This window comes from Morchella sextelata (genome assembly GCF_020137385.1).
Source record: "Morchella sextelata strain SCLS chromosome Unknown scls_3, whole genome shotgun sequence".
NCBI classification, from domain to species: Eukaryota; Fungi; Ascomycota; class Pezizomycetes; order Pezizales; family Morchellaceae; genus Morchella; species Morchella sextelata.
The window spans coordinates 1,033,810-1,054,604 of record NW_025408618.1 but is presented as its reverse complement, the minus strand read 5'-3'; the positions used below and the strand labels follow the sequence as shown (position 1 = coordinate 1,054,604).

Genomic DNA, 20,795 nt, shown 5'->3' with positions numbered 1-20,795 from the left:
TTAGCATGAGCGCAAGTACTATAGATCGTTGAGTCTTGTTGACTTTCCTGCTGGCTCTTCGCTATGTCAATGATACTCATGGCAATAAAGATATATGTATGAAAACGCCCATGAATTTGAAACCTGATCAATAATCGTCAAGTTGGCAAGTTGGCAAGTTGGCTCAAGGTTTATGTTCCTTCATAGCGCATAGCTTTATCCTCGCATAAAGCTGAGAGAGGACAAGTGTCTGAGCTGATATAGTCTAGAGTTTAGAAGTCCTAGTCTGACCCAAATACCATTCTATAAACGACCGCGTGGATAGCGCTACCCATTGATGGAGAAATATTAGAAAGCTCATGACATTTCTTAGCCATAAGTGCTCATATATCTCGCCTGTCATAGCTAAAAAAAAAACACGTTCTTCTCAGATCTTTCTCCTGGTACTAGTTAACTCCGTATGTGTGGAGATTTGAGACATCGTTATCTAGTAAATTTTACTGTGCTAATATATTATAACTATTATCCAGCTAGGATATAACTAGAAATAAATATCTTTCAGCTAGCAACCTCGGGATAAATACTGAGAAACATACTGTAGGTTGCACTATCCACGACCGTTTGTGGATAGAAGATGCCCATGTTTAGGCCACAATGCGTCCAGGAATTCTTCCACCACCGAGTCATATTTTCGACTCCGGCACACTTCAGGACGGACAGATTGATGCATACGTCAAAATGTACATATCATATTAGGAAAGCTCCATGACTTAGGTCACCAATGTCTGTTCTTTATATTTTCATCTTATCGTTGGATTTACCAATTAGTGATGGGCACGAGCTTTGAGCTCGAGCTTTAGGTTCGAACAGGTCGAGCTCTCTTAGTGACGAGCCCGAGCCAACTCGAGCCCATATTCCAAAAAGCTCGAGCCTAGCGAAACATTAGTAATGGTTCGAGACAGCCAGAGCTTGGTGATTTATATGAGATTTTTTTCCCTAATATTCATCCTGAATACGAACTCTATATGCCGACTTACTGTAAGGTCCATTTTTAGGTATAAACATGAGAGCTCGAGCCTGAGCTCGAGCCTAGCTCCAGGGCTCGAACACCTCGAGCCTTTGTCTCCACAATCCGAGCCAGCTCGAGCCCTACCCCGAGCTCGTCTCGAGCCGGCTCGTGCCCATCACTATTACCAATCCATCCTTCTTTACTTGATGCAGCTCCGATAACTTATGTTGTCTATGTGATCTAGACACGGATCCAACGTACATATAGGTTTCTCTGTTTCACGTGATCGGCAAGATATATACAAGTATATACATGAATACATGTATATAATATACGGATACATGTAGTTGGAGTTGTATACGTATGTATCTGTATATTTCTCATCGTAGAATTACCACGGCTGAGATCAAGGCTATATAGACATATATCAGCTACTTTCCAGATAGAGGTAATAAAGGCAGTTATTACATTAGTTAGCCGTAGTGTAGTGCAGGTCTGTATAATGTATGATGTAGCTGCGTGTAAATACAAGTTGGACTTGAAGCTTAGTGCTATAATATACTCTGTCATGGCGTAGACTTCGCACTGCGCAACTTACCCGGCAAACTAAACAACGAATCTACAAATACATCTTAAATCTAGCTGCGTCTACTACCCCTCGTTTTTAGAGAACTTTAATAATACCACCTCCATGGTTGTATTGATCAGATCAACAGAATCTCGACATATGGACACAGGATTGCGTTACTACCTCTTTCAAAAAGTTTAGGATGACTTGTGACGAGTGATATCTCATGAAACACCTAGGTATAGCCATCGGGTTTGGATTACGGATACCTCCACCGCGTACCCACTCAAATGGATCGCGGTATATCTGGCGCGGATACGATAATGCGGGGTTGTTTGAAGCTAACGATAAATATACCAGATAGGTGCCTAGATTGCGGTGTAGAGCCCAATATCTATTCCGCACACTACACTACAGTTCCTAGCGGGCGCATCTGCGAGGGCTGCGCTGCACAAGAATACAGATCGTGGAATCTCTGCTTTGGACCTCGTTCGGTTGGAGAAGAAGGATAGTACAGATATAGTTCTTTCAAGAGTGCTGCTCTATGACTCGGTTTCGGGATCTATTAAGTCGTCCTCCTCGGGATTACGTAAAATTAGTACAGTGTCATAATTATGTACTTCATCGAGACAGATATGTTTTGCCTTCATCCTCTACATCAGCTATCGCCCTAATCTTTAGCCTGGAACTCCATCAACAGTCACATGCATAACATAAACTTCTGTACGCATCCTCTTCGGCGGGGACCTCCCTAAAACTCCAGAGTCATCCATTGATTAGTAAGCCTTGATCTCTCAACTCAGGTAAAACCATGAAGCTATCTAGAACTCACGATTTAGGGTACATTTCGAGAACCATCAAAACGGCATCTTCTTAGCCTAAACTCTGTTCCAACCGTAACTCCATTTTGAAAAGATTCTTTGCCTTTGGCGTGGGAGTTTCAAATATCAAAAAAACTCTGTTTTCCTCTCGAAACAAGTTTTTTAAAAAGGCAATTGCAACCCAAGCCTGATTCATTGCAAGGCGAGCTTGGTTTAGGGCATGTTCGGGTGTTTTGGGGCGGCCCGAAACGGAGTTATTGATGCCTAAAACTAAGTTCTAGCAATAATCTCATTCTGAGAAAAGGAATTGCACCATTTTGTGCCTATAAATTAAAGTTAATCCTTGAAAATAGAGTTTTCAACTTTAAAACTCCAACTCGTTGATAAAAATCCTAGCTCTCAACTCATGGTACGACGCAATACCCATAGTATATGGCCATCAACATCACAACAATCCTAAAAGGTGAATCACCTTAAAACTCCAGTTTGAAATAGGTATCCCTTCTAACGGAGTTCTAACAAAAGGGCGCTCTCTATAGGGAATTGCTCCCAAACGCGCTCTTACTTACTATTACCAGTCATCGACAAGAATGACCAGCGCCAGGTTTCCTAAGTTTCGATAGTCTTCTGTATTTTAGCTATGCTTCTATACAAATACTTCCCTCTGTACTAGATCCTTTAGACTGTCAAATACCAACCACCGATAAAAGGGTCAGCACAGTTTGGCAACGGTTTAAGTGCGAGGATATCAGACCTTGGGCCGCTCCTTATCATTGAGGGGTCTCTCTAGGCAGCTTTGTATCAATTCCACGGGGCGCGGGCTTAGGCATACGCAAAGGTACTAATAATAAAGCAGCCCTGTCACATGCACGTAACGTTCCCAATTAACACTGGTGAATCTAGTTGATTTTTACTAACTAGTTAAATAGATTTGCCCATCCGGGCACCTGAAACCCCACCGCATAGCGCTACAAATGAGAAATAGGCATCTTTAGATCGGGAAGAATTGCATAGGGCTTGGGCTATCCTTGGACCATCAATCTCGTTCAATCATCGCCATAACCGTATTGAAGTTTGATATAAAAGTCTAGAGGACATGGTGATTTTTTCACAAATAGTTCTCATGATATATAGAGAAAGCCGTAGAGAGCTGTTCAACCTCTCGGGTCCGGAATAATAACCCCATATCTGTCTGCGCCATATCATAGTGGCCTAAGCTACATAGCTTTCCAAGACAGACCTCGAAAGTTAGTAGAGCCAAAAACAACACAGCTTATAACAAGGTGTATTTAGAAGTGAAAATGGACGTTTTTCTTCTTATAATTACTAATTACCGTGGGTCTATAGTAACAACTTGAACCTTTAACGGCTCCGGAACTTCCCGAACTTTGAGGCCTTTGAAGCTGAGAATACATACTACCATCACAAAGGGAACAGTATACGGCTATCTTTCGACCGTGTTTTAAGCCCTAGGCCTCCGGGTACGAACTTGCCCTTTATAAAATAAACGGATAACCCGGCTGTAGCGTAAAAGATAACTTGCTTCCCCTCTTATAGCCAAGATTCTTGAAGTTGCTAACTATTTCCAATCAGTCATTTAAGACCTACTTAGATACACAGACTCCTTGGCCGCTCCTAAAGCGTCATCACTCCTTGTGTCGTCCTAGGAGGCAGGATAGTTTAGGATTGTGAACCAAGCAGCAAATATCACACGAATCGAGTTCAAAATAAACTGAAAGAAAGGATATATCCGGGGTAGTGTAGACACACACATACAGTCACGTATTAGGGCTCTCTAAATCGCAAATTTCCCGGAAATAAAATCACGCTATCTAAACGTATCGTCGCCACTGCCCGCCTCCCCCGTCCTTAATTAAAGAAAGCTTTAGAGGGAAGCTAAAATAAATCAAACTGGGGGATGCTCTGGATCTGTGCGGGATCGAGAAAAGCGGAGGCAGAAACGCAAGAAATGGACTTGCAATTCCCTTCATCCCCTCATGATTTGCGATATCGTGCACGATATGGATATAAAGTCAATTGCACCATCATAATTACACATTCAATTACTCACGTGTGGCGTGAAACTTAAAGATAAAAGGAGCTGCTCTCCATACGACGATACCTTCGTTTGTCAAATTTTATGGAAAGAAACTAGCATGCGATTGTGTCGAATTTTCTCATGCTTAGCCCTCACTGCAGGTGCTTTAGCAGACAGATCCCCGTACCCACCGGGATCAGGACCTATATCTAGTCACCGAAAAGCGCCAACTGATAACTCAGACAATAGTCTTCCTCTCGATCTTGGTTCTTCTCCCTTGGTAATCATTGAACAAGATGAGTTCGATGATTACAGTGAACCAAGGAAGGACATTTACATCTCCCCAAAGCCGCTTCTTGTACCTCAAGACAAACTTCCAAAGCCCTATTCTGATAGGGTCGAGATCGAGAACATCGAGATTATCGAAAAGGATGATTTCGAGAGGGGAAATATCGAGGAGGTCGATATTGAGGTAGTAGATATTGGGGGTTTCTCTCCCGAATATGGGGTGTACCCTCCTCCCCCTCCGCATCCACACTTTGCTCACCCTGAGTACGAAGAGTTTAACGCTCCTCCTCCTCTTTTTTTCCCTCACCCCGAAGAGTTTCAAGGAACTCCTCCTCCTTTCCCTCCTTACGGTCCCCCTCCTCCAGAATTTTATGGATTACCTCCACCACCTGACTTTTATGAGGAACAACCATATCTTATGGGCCCTCCACCTATTCCCATGATGATGAGTCCTCCTCTACCTCAAATTCCGCCGAAGAAGGCAGAAAAATCCAAGGGAGGAAATGTTTACGATAAAAACTCCAACGTGGGCAACAATGTGAAGGAGGCCTCGGCAGTCAACAAGGCAAAAGGAAATAACTTTGCTATTCCCGGCCAATCTACGGCCGCTCTTGACAATTCAAATCTCAACCAAGATTTTGCAGTAGCAAAGTCTGTGGAGAAGAACATCAACATCGATGTGAACGCTGCCGAAGGGTCCACGGAGTCTCCCCAGACTCAGATACAGACCCAGTTCCCCGGCGGAGAGGTTGGTCCTCTTCAGCAAGGACAGACCTTTCTACCAGGTGGTGTTATGCCTATTGGTATGACTGATATCGTATTCCCAGATATCATCATCACAAACGCCAACGACATCAACAACGCCAACGAGAATCAGAACCAGGTTGCCGCAAACAACGAGAACGCTAATAACAATCCCAATGCTCTCGGAAATGAAAACTCGGCCGCAAGCTTCCAGGAGTTCTCTGAGCAGAATTACGCCGAAAATAACTTCCATTTTAATGAGGAGAAGAACTTCTTTTACATTAATGCTATTGGTGAGAGCGTTCCTGTGCAGGTTGAGGTTCCAGTAGAGGTTCCTGTAACGAAGGTTATTCCCATTACGGAGACAATCCAGGTTAGGTTCCTCAATTTTCCTGCTTTGAATTCATTCTAACAACTTACAACTCTTAGATAGGTCCCAGAGGTTATAACACCTTGTGTGACCTGCCCTCCTCAGACTGAATATATTCCGTATACTCAGGTCGTTTCATACGAGACCGTCGTTGAGCAGATTCAGCTTCCTGGCCAGACTATCATTGAGCAGATCCAGCTTCCTGGCCAGACTATCATTGAGCAGATCCAGCTTCCAGGAGAGACTGTTATCGAGAAGATCCAACTCCCAGGAAAGACGGTCTATGAGCAGCTCCCTGGCGAGACTGTCATTGAGCAGATCGTCCTCCCAGGAGAAACAATTTTCCAGATTGTCGAGGTGCCCGTTCCGGTCACCGTTCAAGTGACAAAGACTCTTCCGGCTAAAACAATTATTGAAAAAGAAAGTGTAATTATCGAAAACGAAATTCTAGTCACGATTCCTGCCAAGACCATCATTCAACAGGAAAGCGTTGTCGTTACAAATGAGGTGCTTGTTACACAGGCCCCCAGGACAATCCTCGAAGAAATTTACGTTTCAGAGCAAATCAGGGTCCCTTATACTGTCACCCAGCAAGAACAAATCTATGTCTCGGAGCAGATTCGGGTTCCCGTCACCGTCGTTCAACAGGAGCAAATCTACGTTTCCGAGCAGGTTAGGGTGCCCGTCACTATCACTCAACAGGAGCAAATCTATGTTTCTGAACAAGTCAGAGTGCCGGTCACGATCAAGGAAGAGGAACTTATTTATATCAGCCAGGAAGTAGAGGTCACCAAGTTTGTCACCGTCCCTGGAATCGCCACTCCCGTCCCTACCACTGTTACTGAGGAAGTAATTCTCCCTGCTCAAGTCATCACCACTTTCCTGCCTGGTGTTCCCACTCCAGTCGTTCAAACCGTCCAAGTTACCGAGGCTGTAACTGTTCTAGAGAAGGAAGAGGTCTATATCTCCGAGCAGGTTCGCGTGCCAGTTACTGTCAAGGAGGAGGATGTTATATATGTTACTCAGAACGTCATCGTCACCGAGGTCGTCTCAGTCGCTGGTATCCCGACTCCAGTCCTCACCACTGTTACTGAGGAGGTCGTCGTTCCAGCGCAGGTCATCACTACATACCTTCCTGGCGTGGCTACCCCTGTCGTCCAGACTGTTCAGGTTGTTGATGAGGTCCAGGTTCCTGTTCCTGTCACAGTTAAGGAGCAGGTCTACGTCTCGGAGCAAGTACCAGTTACCGTATCAGTAGAGGAATTAGTTTATATCACCAAAGAAAACATCGTCACCGAATTTGTTTCTCAACCAGGCTTCGCCACTCCAGTCCCCACTACTATCTATGAAGAGATCCGGGTTCCAGCTGAAGTTGTCCAGGAGGTCATTACTACATATCTCCCTGGAGTCGAAACACCAGTTCTCCAGACAGTTTTTATTACTCAGGATATCGAGTTTCCTACCGCACCCCCAGCCACTGTTGTCGTCACCGAGAATAATGTCGTCCAGACCTTCGTCACCTCACCACCAATCGTCATCACTGAAGCTCCCTTGTTTGTCACATTACCAGCAGAGACAGTGGTTGTTCCTGGAGAGGTTTACACAACCGCTGTTTGTGAATCATGCCCTATTGTAACTGTCACAGCGCCTGCGGAAACTTTCGTACAGCCCCCGGTAGTCGTCACCCAGCCAGGTCAGGCAGTTACAATCCCTGGAGCAATTCAGGTTATTACAGAAGTTCAGGAGGTATCAGTTGGATATCCTATCGCTGGTCCCACCGTTCAGCTTCCTGGTGAAGTGGTTCAGGTACCTGGTCCTGCTGTTCAAGTCCCCGGCCCCACCGTTCAGCTCCCTGGCGAAGTTGTTCAGGTCCCCGGCCCGACCGTTCAGCTTCCTGGTCAAGTCACCGAGGTCGGATATCCCGTCCCAGGCCCGACCGTTCAGCTCCCTGGCGAAGTTGTTCAGGTCCCCGGCCCGACCGTTCAGCTTCCTGGTCAAGTCACCGAGGTCGGATATCCCGTCCCAGGCCCGACCGTCCGGCTTCCTGGCGAAGTTGTTCAGGTCCCCGGCCCCACTGTTCAGCTTCCTGGTGAAGTTGTTCAGGTACCTGGTCCTGCTGTCCAAGTCCCCGGCCCCACCGTTCAGCTTCCTGGTGAAGTGGTTCAGGTACCCGGTCCTGCTGTCCAAGTCCCCGGCCCCACCGTTCAGCTCCCTGGCGAAGTTGTTCAGGTCCCCGGCCCGACCGTTCAGCTTCCTGGTCAAGTCACCGAGGTCGGATATCCCGTCCCAGGCCCGACCGTCCGGCTTCCTGGCGAAGTTGTTCAGGTCCCTGGCCCCACTGTTCAGCTTCCTGGTGAAGTTGTTCAGGTACCTGGTCCTGCTGTCCAAGTCCCCGGCCCCACCGTTCAGCTCCCTGGCGAAGTTGTTCAGGTACCCGGTCCTGCTGTCCAAGTCCCCGGCCCCACCGTTCAGCTCCCTGGCGAAGTTGTTCAGGTCCCCGGCCCGACCGTTCAGCTTCCTGGTCAAGTCACCGAGGTCGGATATCCCGTCCCAGGCCCAACCGTCCGGCTTCCTGGCGAAGTTGTTCAGGTCCCCGGCCCCACTGTTCAGCTTCCTGGTGAAGTTGTTCAGGTACCTGGTCCTGCTGTCCAAGTCCCAGGCCCTACCGTTCAGCTTCCTGGTGAAGTTGTTCAGGTCCCCGGTCCTGCTATCCAAATCCCTGGTCCTACTGTCCAAGTCCCAGGTCCTTCTGTACAAGTACCCGGCCCAGCCTTCCAGCTTCCTGGTGAAGTTATTCGGGTCCCCGGAGGTGCCGGTAATTCTACTGAAAACAATGGTACATGAATCCTCCTCCCATAGGTCAATGATAAATTTCTAACTTGGTAGTTTTAACCCCTTCGCCTGCGCTGGCACCTTCTCCAGAACAACCTGGCCCTGTCGCCCAAGCACCACAACCACCGTTCGAGCTCTCAGGCCCTGCGCCTGTCGCCAAGCCTCAAGTTGAAGGACCATACTGTACCGACTGCTTCAACACTGAGAATGAATATGAGTTTGATGTGGAGCTACCGTCTTCCTTCGAAGCTGCCCCTGAGGCACCTTCACAAGGAACTTCTCAATCATCTCCAGGTTCTCAGGCTTCTAGTCCATCTTTGGGATCCGCTAGATCTTCTAGTTCGCCAGTTTCTTCACCAGCTCCAGGCGCAGAGCCTGCACCACCGGTAGGAGCTGGTTCAGCTCCTTCTTCTGGCTCTGCCCCAGCTTCTGGCTCCGCTCCAGCTTCTGGCTCCGCTCCAGCATCCGGCTCTGCCCCGGTTTCCGGCTCCGTTCCCGCGTCTGGCTCTGCCCCAGCATCTGGCTCTGTCCCAGTGTCAGGTTCCGCTCCAGTATCTAGCCCTGCTTCAGAATCCGGATCTACACAAGGATCAGGATCTTCTCCGTCATCAGGATCTTCGGGATCCGCACCCGCCGGACCAGTTACTCCTGGCTCAGGACCTCTAGGCTCAGGACCTGTACCTGCCTCTGGACCAGGCGCAAGCCCAGGATCTGTCCCATCATCAAGAAACGCTACAGCTATACCTGTACTTGAAGTTCCCTCAACTTCAGGAGCCGCACCTGGTTCTGGGTCTGTCCCACAACCTGGATCCGCACCCGGCGTAGGATCTGCACCCGCCTCTGGCTCCGCACCCGCCTCTGGTTCCGCGCCTGGCTCTGGTTCCGCACCTGGTTCTGGTTCTGGTTCTGGTTCTGGTTCTGGTTCTGGTTCTGGTTCTGGTTCTGGTTCTGGTTCTGGTTCTGGTTCTGGTTCTGGTTCCGCACCCGCCTCTGGTCCCGCGCCTGCTTCTGGTTCCGCACCCGCCTCTGGTCCCGCACCAGGCTCTGGTTCCGCACCAGGCTCTGGTTCCGCACCAGGCTCTGGTTCCGCACCAGGCTCTGGTTCCGCACCAGGCTCTGGTTCCGCACCAGGCTCTGGTTCCCCCTCTGGTTCCGCACCAGGCTCTGGTTCCGCACCAGGCTCTGGTTCCGCACCAGGCTCTGGTTCCGCACCAGGCTCTGGTTCCGCACCAGGCTCTGGTTCCGCACCTGGCTCTGGTTCCGCCTCTGGTTCCGCGCCTGCTTCTGGTTCCGCACCCGTCTCTGGTTCCGCCCCCGCATCTGGTTCCGCACCAGGCTCTGGTTCTGGTACTGGTTCTGCACCTGCCTCTGGTTCCGCACCCGTCTCTGGTTCCGCCCCCGCATCTGGTTCCGCACCAGGCTCTGGTTCTGGTACTGGTTCTGCACCTGCCTCTGGTTCCGCACCCGTCTCTGGTTCCGCCCCCGCATCTGGTTCCGCACCAGGCTCTGGTTCTGGTACTGGTTCTGCACCCGCCTCTGGTTCCGCACCTGGTTCTGGTTCTGGTTCCGCACCCGCCTCTGGTTCCGCACCTGGCTCTGGTTCCGCACCAGGCTCTGGTTCTGGTTCTGGTTCTGCACCCGCCTCTGGTTCCGCACCTGGTTCTGGTTCTGGTTCCGCACCCGCCTCTGGTTCCGCGCCTGCTTCTGGTTCCGCACCTGGCTATGGTTCCGCACCTGGCTCAGGCTCTGTATCTGCCTCAGGGCCCGCTCCAGTAGTCGCTGCTCAAGGAGGACAAGTCCCACCATCTCCTGAGGAGCCCGAGCAGTTCGAGGGTGCGGCCTCCCGCACTCGTACCGGCGTATTTGCCATCGCTATCGCACTCGGTAGCATGGCAATCGTTCTGTGAGACCTTTAAATACCAAAAAGCGATTACGGGTGACGGATTACGGATTAACGGATTAATGAACTATGGAATTATGACTGAAACGAATAAGGATGCCGAACTTCCCTTTTTTCTTCCTTTGACCTTTTATCCCTTTTAGCTCTTTCATGGCTTTTTTTCATTCTACGTTGCGTACAACATGTATGTATGTATGCAGCTGGAAAAGAGGACAGGCCGTGAAAGAAGGAAAGTCTAAGAGGGTGCGGGTAGGTAGTTGCAACATTTTTTATTGTAGCTAGACTGAAGCAAAAAGAGAAAGCAAAAAAGAGAGAGAGAAACAGAAATAAAAATTTGAAAATACAATAGATCTTTTTTTTTTTTTTTTTTTTTTGAAAAATCTCCTAGCTATAGCTTCTCCCTATGAGATCACGTCCCCCAGGATGTCCATACAATATACAGAGTTCTAGATCGATACATGTATAACATAAGCATGGCTGCCTACATGTACCTTTAGGGCAGGCGAGAGTACTACACAAGTGCTCGGAAGTAATCCTACTTCAACGCCCCCATAGAGTGCTGTCTACCGTATACATATAGCCGAGGACTGGATTTGATTGCTTCGCCAAGTGTACCCGAGGCCCATATGTGCTCATCTGAGCACTCGTAATCTTTAATACCCAGGTAACGCTCCGAGTGTAGTGGTAGTGGTAAGCTTCGACCAGCAAGGAAGGACAAATGCCAAGACCGAGTGATACATCATGAGGCATGATTATGCTGTGGGCAGCTTCACAGGGTATCACTCGGTGGATGGGCATGGGCATGGGCGCGTTGGTGTCAATGATCGCGGTTGTCAGGCAAGTAAGAAAGCGGGAAACCAAATAAGCGGGAAAGCAAGCAAGTCAGGGAAGGGCCGAGAAGAAAATATCTACATTTAAAATCTATATACAACGTCTATCTACCTGCCTACGAAGTAGCTGCTTGTGCCTGCGCCCCCCTCCTGATAACCCTCTCACACTTCTCCCTCAACACCTTCCATTCGCCTTTCTCCCCTTTCCTCCCCTCCCTCTTCCCCTCCCTTGCATCCTTCTCCCCCTTCCCCTCCACCCCCTCCACCCCCTCCGCTTCAACCCCCTCCACCAAATCCACCAACGTTATCAACCCCCTCGCCATCCCCACCCCCACCCCCACCGGCGGCACCTCCCTCCCCATCCCCCTCACCAGCCCCCTCCCCGCCACAACCCCCTCCTTCTGCACCCCCGCCATCACCACCAGCCCCACAACCAGCCGATACAACCCCTCATCCCTCCTCACCCCCAGCAGCGCCATCCGGCCCCACGCATTCCAGAACGCCCGCCACGCCCCACACATCGCATACGTGGTCAGCAGCGTCTCGTGCCACTCCCTCACCGTATACCCATGCCTGCCCGCGCGCACCGCCGCATCAAGAGCATGCACCCGCGCATCAAGCCGGTACCGGCCCATGCGCAGCTTGCCCGCGCGCTTCCGCACCGCGTGCGTGGGCGTCTCGATGGCCGGGTCGCACACCGTGAGCGCCAGGTCATGCACGAGCGGCATCGCGGGCGGCGCGAGCGCGCGCAGCCGGCACAGCGCGTACTCGGGGGCTGTGGTGTCGGCGGTGGGATGGTGCGCGCGGAGCTGCGCGGTCAGCGCGTCGAGGGCGGTGAGGTCTGCGTCGGCGCCGATGTCGTGGGCGCGCAGCGTGGGCGAGGTGGAGAGCGCGCGCACGGCGAGGTAGTATAGCTCGTGCGGCGGGGTCATGTGCTGTGCGAGGTTCGCCAGGAAGTCGGTGATGCACTGCGCGGGGTAGGCCGCGGGCGCGATGCGGTGCGCCTCGATGAGCAGCTCCAGGCGCAGCTGGGTTGCGGCGGGGGAGGAGGAGGCGTGCGGCGGCGGCGGCGGCGGGAGGTTGGCGTGGAAGCTGCGCAGGAACTCGGTGGAGGAGGTGTCGGCGGGGCCGGTGCCGAGGAGCGTGCAGGGCCCCGTGCGCGAGCCGGCGGCTTTGCGGCCGGGGAACTGCGCGCGCAGCTGGTTGATCTGCGCGCGCGCGATGAGCGTGGCCACGGCGGGGTGCGCGGCGGGCGTGTAGGTCGGCGGCAGCTGCTTGGTCAGGTGCCAGGGCTTGCCTTGCGCGACGGAGCGCGGGACCTCGATGCCCTTGAAGGCGATGTTGTCGATGAGGTAGGTGGACCGCGGGTTGGCCGGGTCTGTGGGCGTGAGCGTGGGCGTGGGCGTGGGCGTGGGCGTGGGCGTGAGCGTGAGCGTGCGGCGGGGCGCGGAGGTGTGGAGGGCCCGGCTGTGCGGGGGGCGGGTGCGGGCGCGGGCGCGGGCGGGGGTGAAGTCGGAGCCAGTGGAGAGCCCGGCGCCCAGGCGGATCAGCGGGACGCGGGGGTTGTATCTGATCTCCGCATCCTCCTCCTCCTCCTCCTCCTCCTCCTCTCGCTCCAACTCCCTCTTCTTCCGCTCGTTATACGCCTCGTCCGCATCCGTCGCCCGGGGGCTTCTCGTGATTGCATTCACACCCAAATACTTCCCCCACAGCCCCTCAAGGTCAATCTCGCCGCGCCGGTGCTGCGTAAACAGCTGCACCACCAGCCCCTGGGCGCCCGCATTGACGCAGATCCAGCCCACGCCCTCCTCCTGCCCCGTCTGCGCGTTGACCAGCTTGCCCTTCTTCTTGAGGCGGCGGTTCTTGATCTTGAGCTCGCCGCGGCCGAGAAGCCCGTCGGCGTCGGGGCGCATCCTCCACTCGGACCGCAGCCACCGGCACAGCTTGTCGGCGGAGGTGTGCAGGTGCCGCTCGGAGCGCGCGTTGCCGAGCACCATGATGGTGTCGGGCCCGATGGCCGGCGGCGGGTCCATGGTGCGCAGGTCCATGATGGCGAGGTCGCCGATGCCGAGCTCTGCGCTGATGTGCGCGAGCAGCGGTTCCAGGGCTGTCGGCGGCGTGGGCGGGAGGGCGGGGAGGGCCTGGCGCTCGGCGAGCGGGTGGCTGGCGGGGCGCGGGGTCTCGACGCGCAGGAACCAGGGGACGGCTTGGCCTTGGGCCTGCGGGCTTGATGCCGCAGCACCCGGGGCCGCATCGTCTCCTTCCACCACCACCGCGCCTTCCTCCTCTCGCACTGCCGTCTCCTCAGCTGCGGTGCCAGTCTCGTCCTCCTGTTTCTGCTCCTTGCGGACGGTCCGGCGCTCGATCGTTACATTGTGGACCACGGACTCTGTCACGGCGCCAATCACCTCTCCCGCCCCTTTCCCGGCACCTTTCCCGCCCTCGGGCCCGGTCTCGGCCTCGGCCTCAAACAGCTCCGTGACGGTCTCAGTCACCGACTCGAACGCCTCCTCGATGATCTCGTCCACCGGCGGCGGTGGTGCAGCCCTGACAGCGGCGGCGTAATGGAACCCCCGTGCTGTCCCTAGCAGCCCCGCGTGTCCGAGTCTCGCAGTGGCAGCATTCGCGGAGGTGAGGGCCCGCGGCGGGACGGGCAGGCGCACGCCCGCACCGCAGGCCGAGAAGAGCGTGTTGAGCAGGGTGACGGAGCAGGTGTTGCAGCGTGTGATGCGCCGTGCTGCGAGCATGTCTGCGGTGGTGAATTGTTGGTTGTGGTGATGTTTGTATACTGTGCGGGTCCGCGATATCGGCCCCGAAAAGACAAGACGAAGTTGAGTTTTCGAGGTTGTCGGCACCCGGCGGCAGGGATGCGAGGCGCCGGGGCTTGGCTGCAGTAGTGCGGGGCTGCCAAGAGACTGCGGGGCGCGAGAGCTTCTGTTCTGCTCTGCTCTGCTCTTGGGTATTATCTACATGCTTGGTATCTACATGCTTCATGGATTGGCAGTCAACTGCTCTTCTCATCTACTACGACAGCTATCTCCGACTGGGACCCTTGACTTCAGCTGCTATCGACCCACGGCTGCCGGGGTCTAGACACCTCCATACTGATAGGCCCTCCTGCAGATAAAATCTTTTCCATCCCCCCCCCCCCCCCAATCTAGGGACCCTGAGTGGATCCTTGCCTACATCATGTAGCCCGGAAGATCAGAAATTTTCAACCGGGCTAGCATGGAAGGCGGTGGTGGAACATCTCTAATAAGAACCCCGCGAGTCTCCCGCTTGTTCCTGTTTGCTTGCATCTATCTGCATCTCTCACTCAGTCTCTCGCTGCTGCTGTGTGCTGTCTGTGCTGTGGTTGTGAGCTCTTTGCACTCGCTGTATCCGTGGCTTTAATTCTGCACTCGCGCTCTCTGATCGGAGCTCTCGTGGCTATTTAACCTGAACCTTCACTTGAAGAAACTGGTATTCCCATTCCCAGTCCCAGTCCCAGTCCCTCGCTATCACCACTATCATTACCCCCATTGCCCCAATTCCCCCCATTACCCCATCATTACCCCCGCAATGTCCTCCCCCACCCCCACCCCCACCCCCGAAGACCTCCTCCGCCAATTCAAGTTCTCCTTCCTCATCAACCAAGGTACGCCGCACCCCTACCTGCGCCCCGCGCACCTCCCCTCCCCACCATCACTAACCCCCTCCCCCCCGCCAGACACACGCACCAAGTCCGTCAACCTGCTCGGCACCATCGCCGCCGCGCCCGCCATCCTCATCGCCGAGAAGACCGCATTCGACATCAGCGCCTTCAACCTCTCGCACTTCCCCGCGCCCGCCCTCCTCCCCGCCATCGCGCTCGTCGAGAAGAACGACATCTACCACTGGTTCCTGGCGTCCACGGCCTCCGCCGTGCGCAGCGCCGACGCGCTCGCCCAGGGCGGCGCGGACGTCAAGATCACGCTCATCTGGCCGGCGACGGAGGCGCATGTGCGCAAGTATAGCAAGCAGAATGTGCGCATGGTCGAGGAGACGGCCGAGGTGTATAGGGAGTGTGTGTGGCCGTATGTGCAGGCCAAGAGGGAGGGGGGGCGGTTGGGGTGGGTGTATAATATACTGGAGGGCCGCGCGGAGGCGGAGAGTGTTATTGTGAAGGATGAGGATCCGCTGGAGGGGTTTGTGCTGTTGCCGGATTTGTAAGTGTTCTCTGTCTTGTGGGTTTTTTTTTGGGGGGGGGTGCTGATTTGGATGTGGTGTAGGAAGTGGGACCGAAAGACGATGGCAAGCCTGTATACCATGGCGCTGGTCCAGCGCCGCGATATCACGTCGCTGCGCGACCTGAAGAAGCGCGACGTGCCCTGGCTCAAGCGCCTGCAGGCCAACATCATCAAGGGCGTCTGCGCAAAGTACCCCAGCGTCGAGCCCGACCAGCTCAAGCTGTACATCCACTGTAAGCTCCGCTCTTCCCCCTCTCTATCATAGCTACTAACAGGGTACAGACCAACCCTCCTACTACCACTTCCACATCCACGCCGTGTCGGTGACGCACGACGGCGGGATGGGGCAGGCGGCGGGGCGCGCGCTGCTGCTGGCCAATGTGATTAGCCAGTTGGAGTGGATGGGCGGCGGCGAGGACGCGGGCTTTGCGGATGTGACGTTGACGTACTTTGTGGGCGAGGAGAGCGAGCTGTGGCAGGGCGTGTTTGAGGGGTCGAGGGAGAAGAGGGCCGCAGGAGCGGTAGAGGCGGGGGCTGGGGTGGTGGAGGATGGGGTTGTGTAATGCGGCCTAGCTAACCACTGCGCTTCGCCTTTTTTTGCTCTCTCTGCTGCTTTTTGTACGCTCTGGTTTTTGTGCTGCGCTTGCTCTTGCTCTTGCTCTTGGGCTTGTAGGGTTCTTGGGTGGGTTGGGTCTTGGGGTGGGTTTTTATGGAGTTTTTATACTTTCTTTTTTTGTATTGTGGGTTGTGGGTTGCGTGGGATGGGAATATATACACTCTTTAATTGGCGGTTTTATGTCTGTTTACGGTTGTGTTGGGTGCGAGTGATGGCTTGTGAGTGAGTGGGTGTGATGAGTGATACATCATGAGCCACGAGTGAGTGAGTGAGTGATATGTGATGAGCCATGATTATGAGTGATACTTGATGAGCCACGCGAAATGTTACCTGCTCTGGCGGTTTTGCGTTCGGTTTGGGGTAGAGGGGGGGGGGGGGATGAGTTGGGGTAAGAAGTGCGTCATAGCGCTTCTCGACGGCTAGGAGATCTTCGAAACGGTCAAAATAATGTCTGTGGTATGCATATATAGCGAGCCGCAGCTATACCTCCTCGTACTGTAGTAGAGGAAGATAGATAGTAGAAGAGATATATTGGATCTGTTTACTCAAGGCAGCATACATACCCCGTATCTAGCGGGCAAGTCAAAAAAGCATTGCATAAAAGAATTAATCAATCAAATAAACGAATAAAAAAAAAAAACACGTACTCCCCTAAAGAAAGAAAGAAAGAGAGAAAGAACGAAAGAAAGGACACAGTCTTTTAAAGTGCGTGGACGGGACGAGACTCTGGAAGGTGTTGTTTTGGCAGCAATTTTTTTTTTCCTTCCCGCTTTCTGGCGGGTGGTGGGTGACGGGACGGGACGGGACAGTCCACCTCTTCTTAATCTTCTTCCCCAACCGTCTCTTACCCATCTGCACTTCTTCACTTCTTCACCCATCCACCTGCCATCTATCGTCTACCATCCATTTCATCCGTCCATCCATCAAAACATCAAAGCCCAGACCAAAAAAAGGTACACTGGTAAGATTCAAGACAACCCACATCCACTAATAGCACATCTTGGCAGCACCTGTAGCAGCGAATCTCCTGTTGGTATAAGCAAGCATGGCTGTTTGGGAGCGTCATTTGCAATGATGATTGGTGGGTGGAAGTCATCAGCCCATCTTTGCGGAGCATTTGTAATGATGATAGTTGGATGGATGGATGGAAGTAAGTCATCTGTTCCCCGGATTCGGTGTTGGGGTTTGGATTGGAGTCTGATGGTTTCCATAGGTTCTCTGGTAGTGTGGGATTCTCAGACACCTATCCTATGAGATGGACTGTTGATGTGGGGCAATTGTTTGGCTCCGTCTATATGTGTGTGGATGAATTGTTGGCTACCAATTACTCCGTTTCCCTTGCTCGGCGAGATCCCTACTGAGCGAGACTTCCATACAAGTATTCGTTGGCTGCAGACTCGGCGGCCAGTGTTTACGTGGTAGAGGACCGACCCCAAGTCTCGGTCAGTAGGGATCTCGCTGAGCAAGGGAAACGGAGTACCTTCACTGAGCTCCCAGGAATTTTGGTGGAGATTACCTCATTAATTGTATGCAACCCAGAGGTTGAGCTCCCAGGAAGAAAAAGCGTAAGTGTCATCCCCTCCAGCAGTTGCAGGCAACCATCGGGCGTCTGTAGGGCTAACACCACATTCATGCAGGTAACGTTATGTTATGGGATGTGCTTCAATGGCCAGGGAGAAACAGCTCGAGCTCGGGAATCTGAGTTCGGCGGTTGCCAAGCGGTTTGACTTCGAGAAGAATCATAGTCGTCGTCTATGGACTCCAAGGCTGAGACGCAGTTGTTAAAACATTGGTGGGAAGGATGTGCGCGAGTGGTACATTGAGATCGATTGTTTGAGAGACGGTATCCGGACACCTGGCCTAAGACGAAGCACCTCAGTCTCGTGGTTTTGGTACTGAGACTCGGGTTTCGCTGCGCACTTTTAAATCCTGAGTGGGCAATATTTCGGCTCCATCCGTATAAACGGTGCTTCGGTCATTGGTCTCCAGAATCAACGGCTATATTGTGCAGTCGCCAATCAACCTCTCCAAGGAATTCTAATAAAGACCATCAAGACGTCAACAGGCTACGCTAAATTTATAAAATTACAAAGGCCTCGAATGGGGTTTGATGAGCACTAGCGCCATATTCATCAGAACCCCCCTTACTTGATTGAATCTTTATTTGGGGCCACAAGCGCTAATGACAACAGCCAAGCGGCTAATAATTCGGTCGGGGCCTACCGCGAACGTGGCTTCCATTCCCGACCAGAGGATAGGTTCGGAATATTTTGTGAGGTGTCAGTGTGTACCGACCGGCACGGTAATCATGAGATCTCCCTCCGTACATGCAGGATAACCGAGTGATATTCCATGCATGGACAGCATGCAACCGCAAATAATCATCTTGGCTAAAAGTTACCTACACCACCCCAAAAATACAAGTACTACGTAGATACTTAATATATATATAATAAAATCCCGGCCTGCTGGTTAAACTCAATTTCCCCCTCCATAAGCAGTGTCTCAGCATTGCTTGGAAGCTGAGAGAGAGAGAAATAGCTAGGGTCCTCTCGGGAATCGGAATTGAATTGGACCTCATTGAAACCCGTGCGCTCCTTCGGGGGCACTCTATCACAGGCAAAAAAAAAAAAAAAAAGGAAGATACTTTGCGGCTGAAAAGCAAAGGGGAAGGTGAATTAAGGGGAGAGGGGGATAAATGAATAAAAAAAAGCTTCGCTTGTGGCCCAGGGGAGGAGGAAGATCAGTGTAGTACTACGGTCCGGGTGCACTGCCACGATTGATCTTGTGGATCCGGATCTCTATCACATCAAAGCAATTTATCGGGGGGAGGAGGACATGCAGTTGAGTTGCAGAGACATGAGATTGACGGGTGTCAATCCAGAACTCGAGGTTTATGCTTATTTTTCGTTGGTCTAGGCCATTTCTCGGGGGTAGGCGGGGAGATTTGTTTTTTGTTTGTAATTGCCCCCCCCCCCCTCTCACCCCCCCCTTCTTCCCCTCCTACATACGTCCAAAGAGGGGGTTTCCGTGGCCAGGTCTCGGAGAAACAGCACGGAGTCGGACTAGAAGAGGCATCATGTACTCGAGCTAGGTACTCTACTACTGCACAGGAAGCATTGGTCATCTACTCTCGCAGGATCGACAAACACCCTGTTTTTATGATTTGCACTGGCAGTGTTGTTGTTGACGCCTCTAAGAGAGAATTGCAGTGTTAATATATCGCCGTCACCGCGTTTGAATACAGACAGGCTGACAGATATAGAGAGACAATTGAACAAACAGACAGGCGCCTCCCTGCCGATAGTTAGGGAAATAGGTATCGCCTCCCTGACATGATCCTCCACTTTCTCTCTCCACCCCCCAGCATCTGCGGCAATCACACGACTTTCCCATGCATTTTTACCTAGGGTAGAGTCAGTACCTAGAGCAGGTACTAGAGCGTCCATTGTTCCCTCTTTCTTTTTTGTTGCCAGCCTCCACAGAAAAAAAAAAGAGGCAGAAGGAAAGGTCCGCCGGCCCTTGAAGACAAGCAAGACAACCAACCCTCTGGGCATTACTTCATTTCATCCAGGCCTCACTTCTCACTCATTCTCACCTTACACACGGTCCAGAGTACCTGTCAGCCAGCCAGCTTCGTCCCCCGCCCTACCTCACCTCCAACGCTCCCGCTTCTATCCCCCGTTCGTTACCGAGATATCATCGGCCTACCTAGCTCCGCCCGCCACCTACATACTCGATTCTCGCACCCCCTTCCCCCTTCAACACGTCTCTTTGGAACATCATACACCTAACTGGGAGAGGCGGCTTATTTATTGTGTGACTTTGATTCTTCCGCATATATCCAAGAGGGACCCTTCTCCGTTTCGTTTCGTTCTGTTTCGTCGGCGCCATTTTGTTTTGTTCCCTTTTCCCTTTTTTACCCCCCCTTCCCTTTTTCCTCTTTTACTCTGCAAACTTTTGTGATTTCTGGGTCTGCCCACTCTCTTCAGTTCCAGGTCAACTGCCCAATAGATTTCGCGAATTCGCGCGTGTTTATAATTTCTTTTTCCTGTTGTAACTTCTTTCTTTCTTGTTGTCCATCGGAGTGCGCATAGGGATAGGGATATCTAAAGAAAGAAAGAAAGGACGGAAGGGAAGCAAGAAAGAAAGCTGCCATCGTCGCATCTGTCGTTGTTGTGTACTACTCCTTACATACCTGCCCACTCACTCGTTCTTCCGGTTCCCTTCCTTTTCAACTAATAGGAGAAGAGAGTGAGAGGGAGAGGAAGAAAACGGAGAGAAAGAAGGAAGAACAGGAAGGATCATAGAAAGAGGTCTACCCGTTCCGAAAACACGAAAAACGGCCCACTATCATCTCTCGCTGCCTAACAACCTACCTTGTCTACATATTACCAGCTTGACACCTATTATACTCACTCACTCACTCACTCACTCGCAACCAAAACCAGCTAACCTTACACCTAAAACTATCTTGACCTACCACACACCACCACCTACACCGACACCGTTCTCCAAAGAAATACCACGCACATTACACATACACATACATACCACCATACCACAAGTATCTATCGACACTAAACTACGAC

General features: G+C 52.3%; 4 protein-coding genes across 4 annotated transcripts; 2 read left to right on the top strand and 2 right to left on the bottom strand.

Annotated features, from left to right (window-relative positions):
• Nucleotides 1-4,533: 4,533 nt before the first annotated feature.
• H6S33_009102 (uncharacterized protein) lies at nucleotides 4,534-8,661 on the top strand (the record flags this gene model as incomplete). The annotated part of the gene is made up of 2 exons (XM_044840460.1): nucleotides 4,534-5,820; nucleotides 5,881-8,661. 2 exons carry the CDS (start codon nucleotides 4,534-4,536, stop codon nucleotides 8,659-8,661), a joined length of 4,068 nt encoding a protein of 1,355 aa, XP_044697917.1.
• Nucleotides 8,662-8,947: 286 nt separating this feature from the next.
• H6S33_009101 (uncharacterized protein) lies at nucleotides 8,948-10,519 on the bottom strand (the record flags this gene model as incomplete). The annotated part of the gene is made up of 2 exons (XM_044840459.1): nucleotides 8,948-10,365; nucleotides 10,453-10,519. The coding sequence occupies 2 exons, from the start codon at nucleotides 10,517-10,519 to the stop codon at nucleotides 8,948-8,950; spliced, it is 1,485 nt and encodes a 494-aa protein (XP_044697916.1).
• A 976-nt stretch (nucleotides 10,520-11,495) lies between these two features.
• Nucleotides 11,496-14,126, bottom strand: H6S33_009100 (uncharacterized protein; the record flags this gene model as incomplete). Its single annotated transcript, XM_044840458.1, has 1 exon — nucleotides 11,496-14,126. The coding sequence occupies one exon, from the start codon at nucleotides 14,124-14,126 to the stop codon at nucleotides 11,496-11,498; it is 2,631 nt and encodes an 876-aa protein (XP_044697915.1).
• Nucleotides 14,127-14,940: 814 nt separating this feature from the next.
• Nucleotides 14,941-16,150, top strand: H6S33_009099 (uncharacterized protein; the record flags this gene model as incomplete). Its single annotated transcript, XM_044840457.1, has 4 exons — nucleotides 14,941-15,016; nucleotides 15,089-15,566; nucleotides 15,630-15,820; nucleotides 15,870-16,150. 4 exons carry the CDS (start codon nucleotides 14,941-14,943, stop codon nucleotides 16,148-16,150), a joined length of 1,026 nt encoding a protein of 341 aa, XP_044697914.1.
• Nucleotides 16,151-20,795: the final 4,645 nt, after the last annotated feature.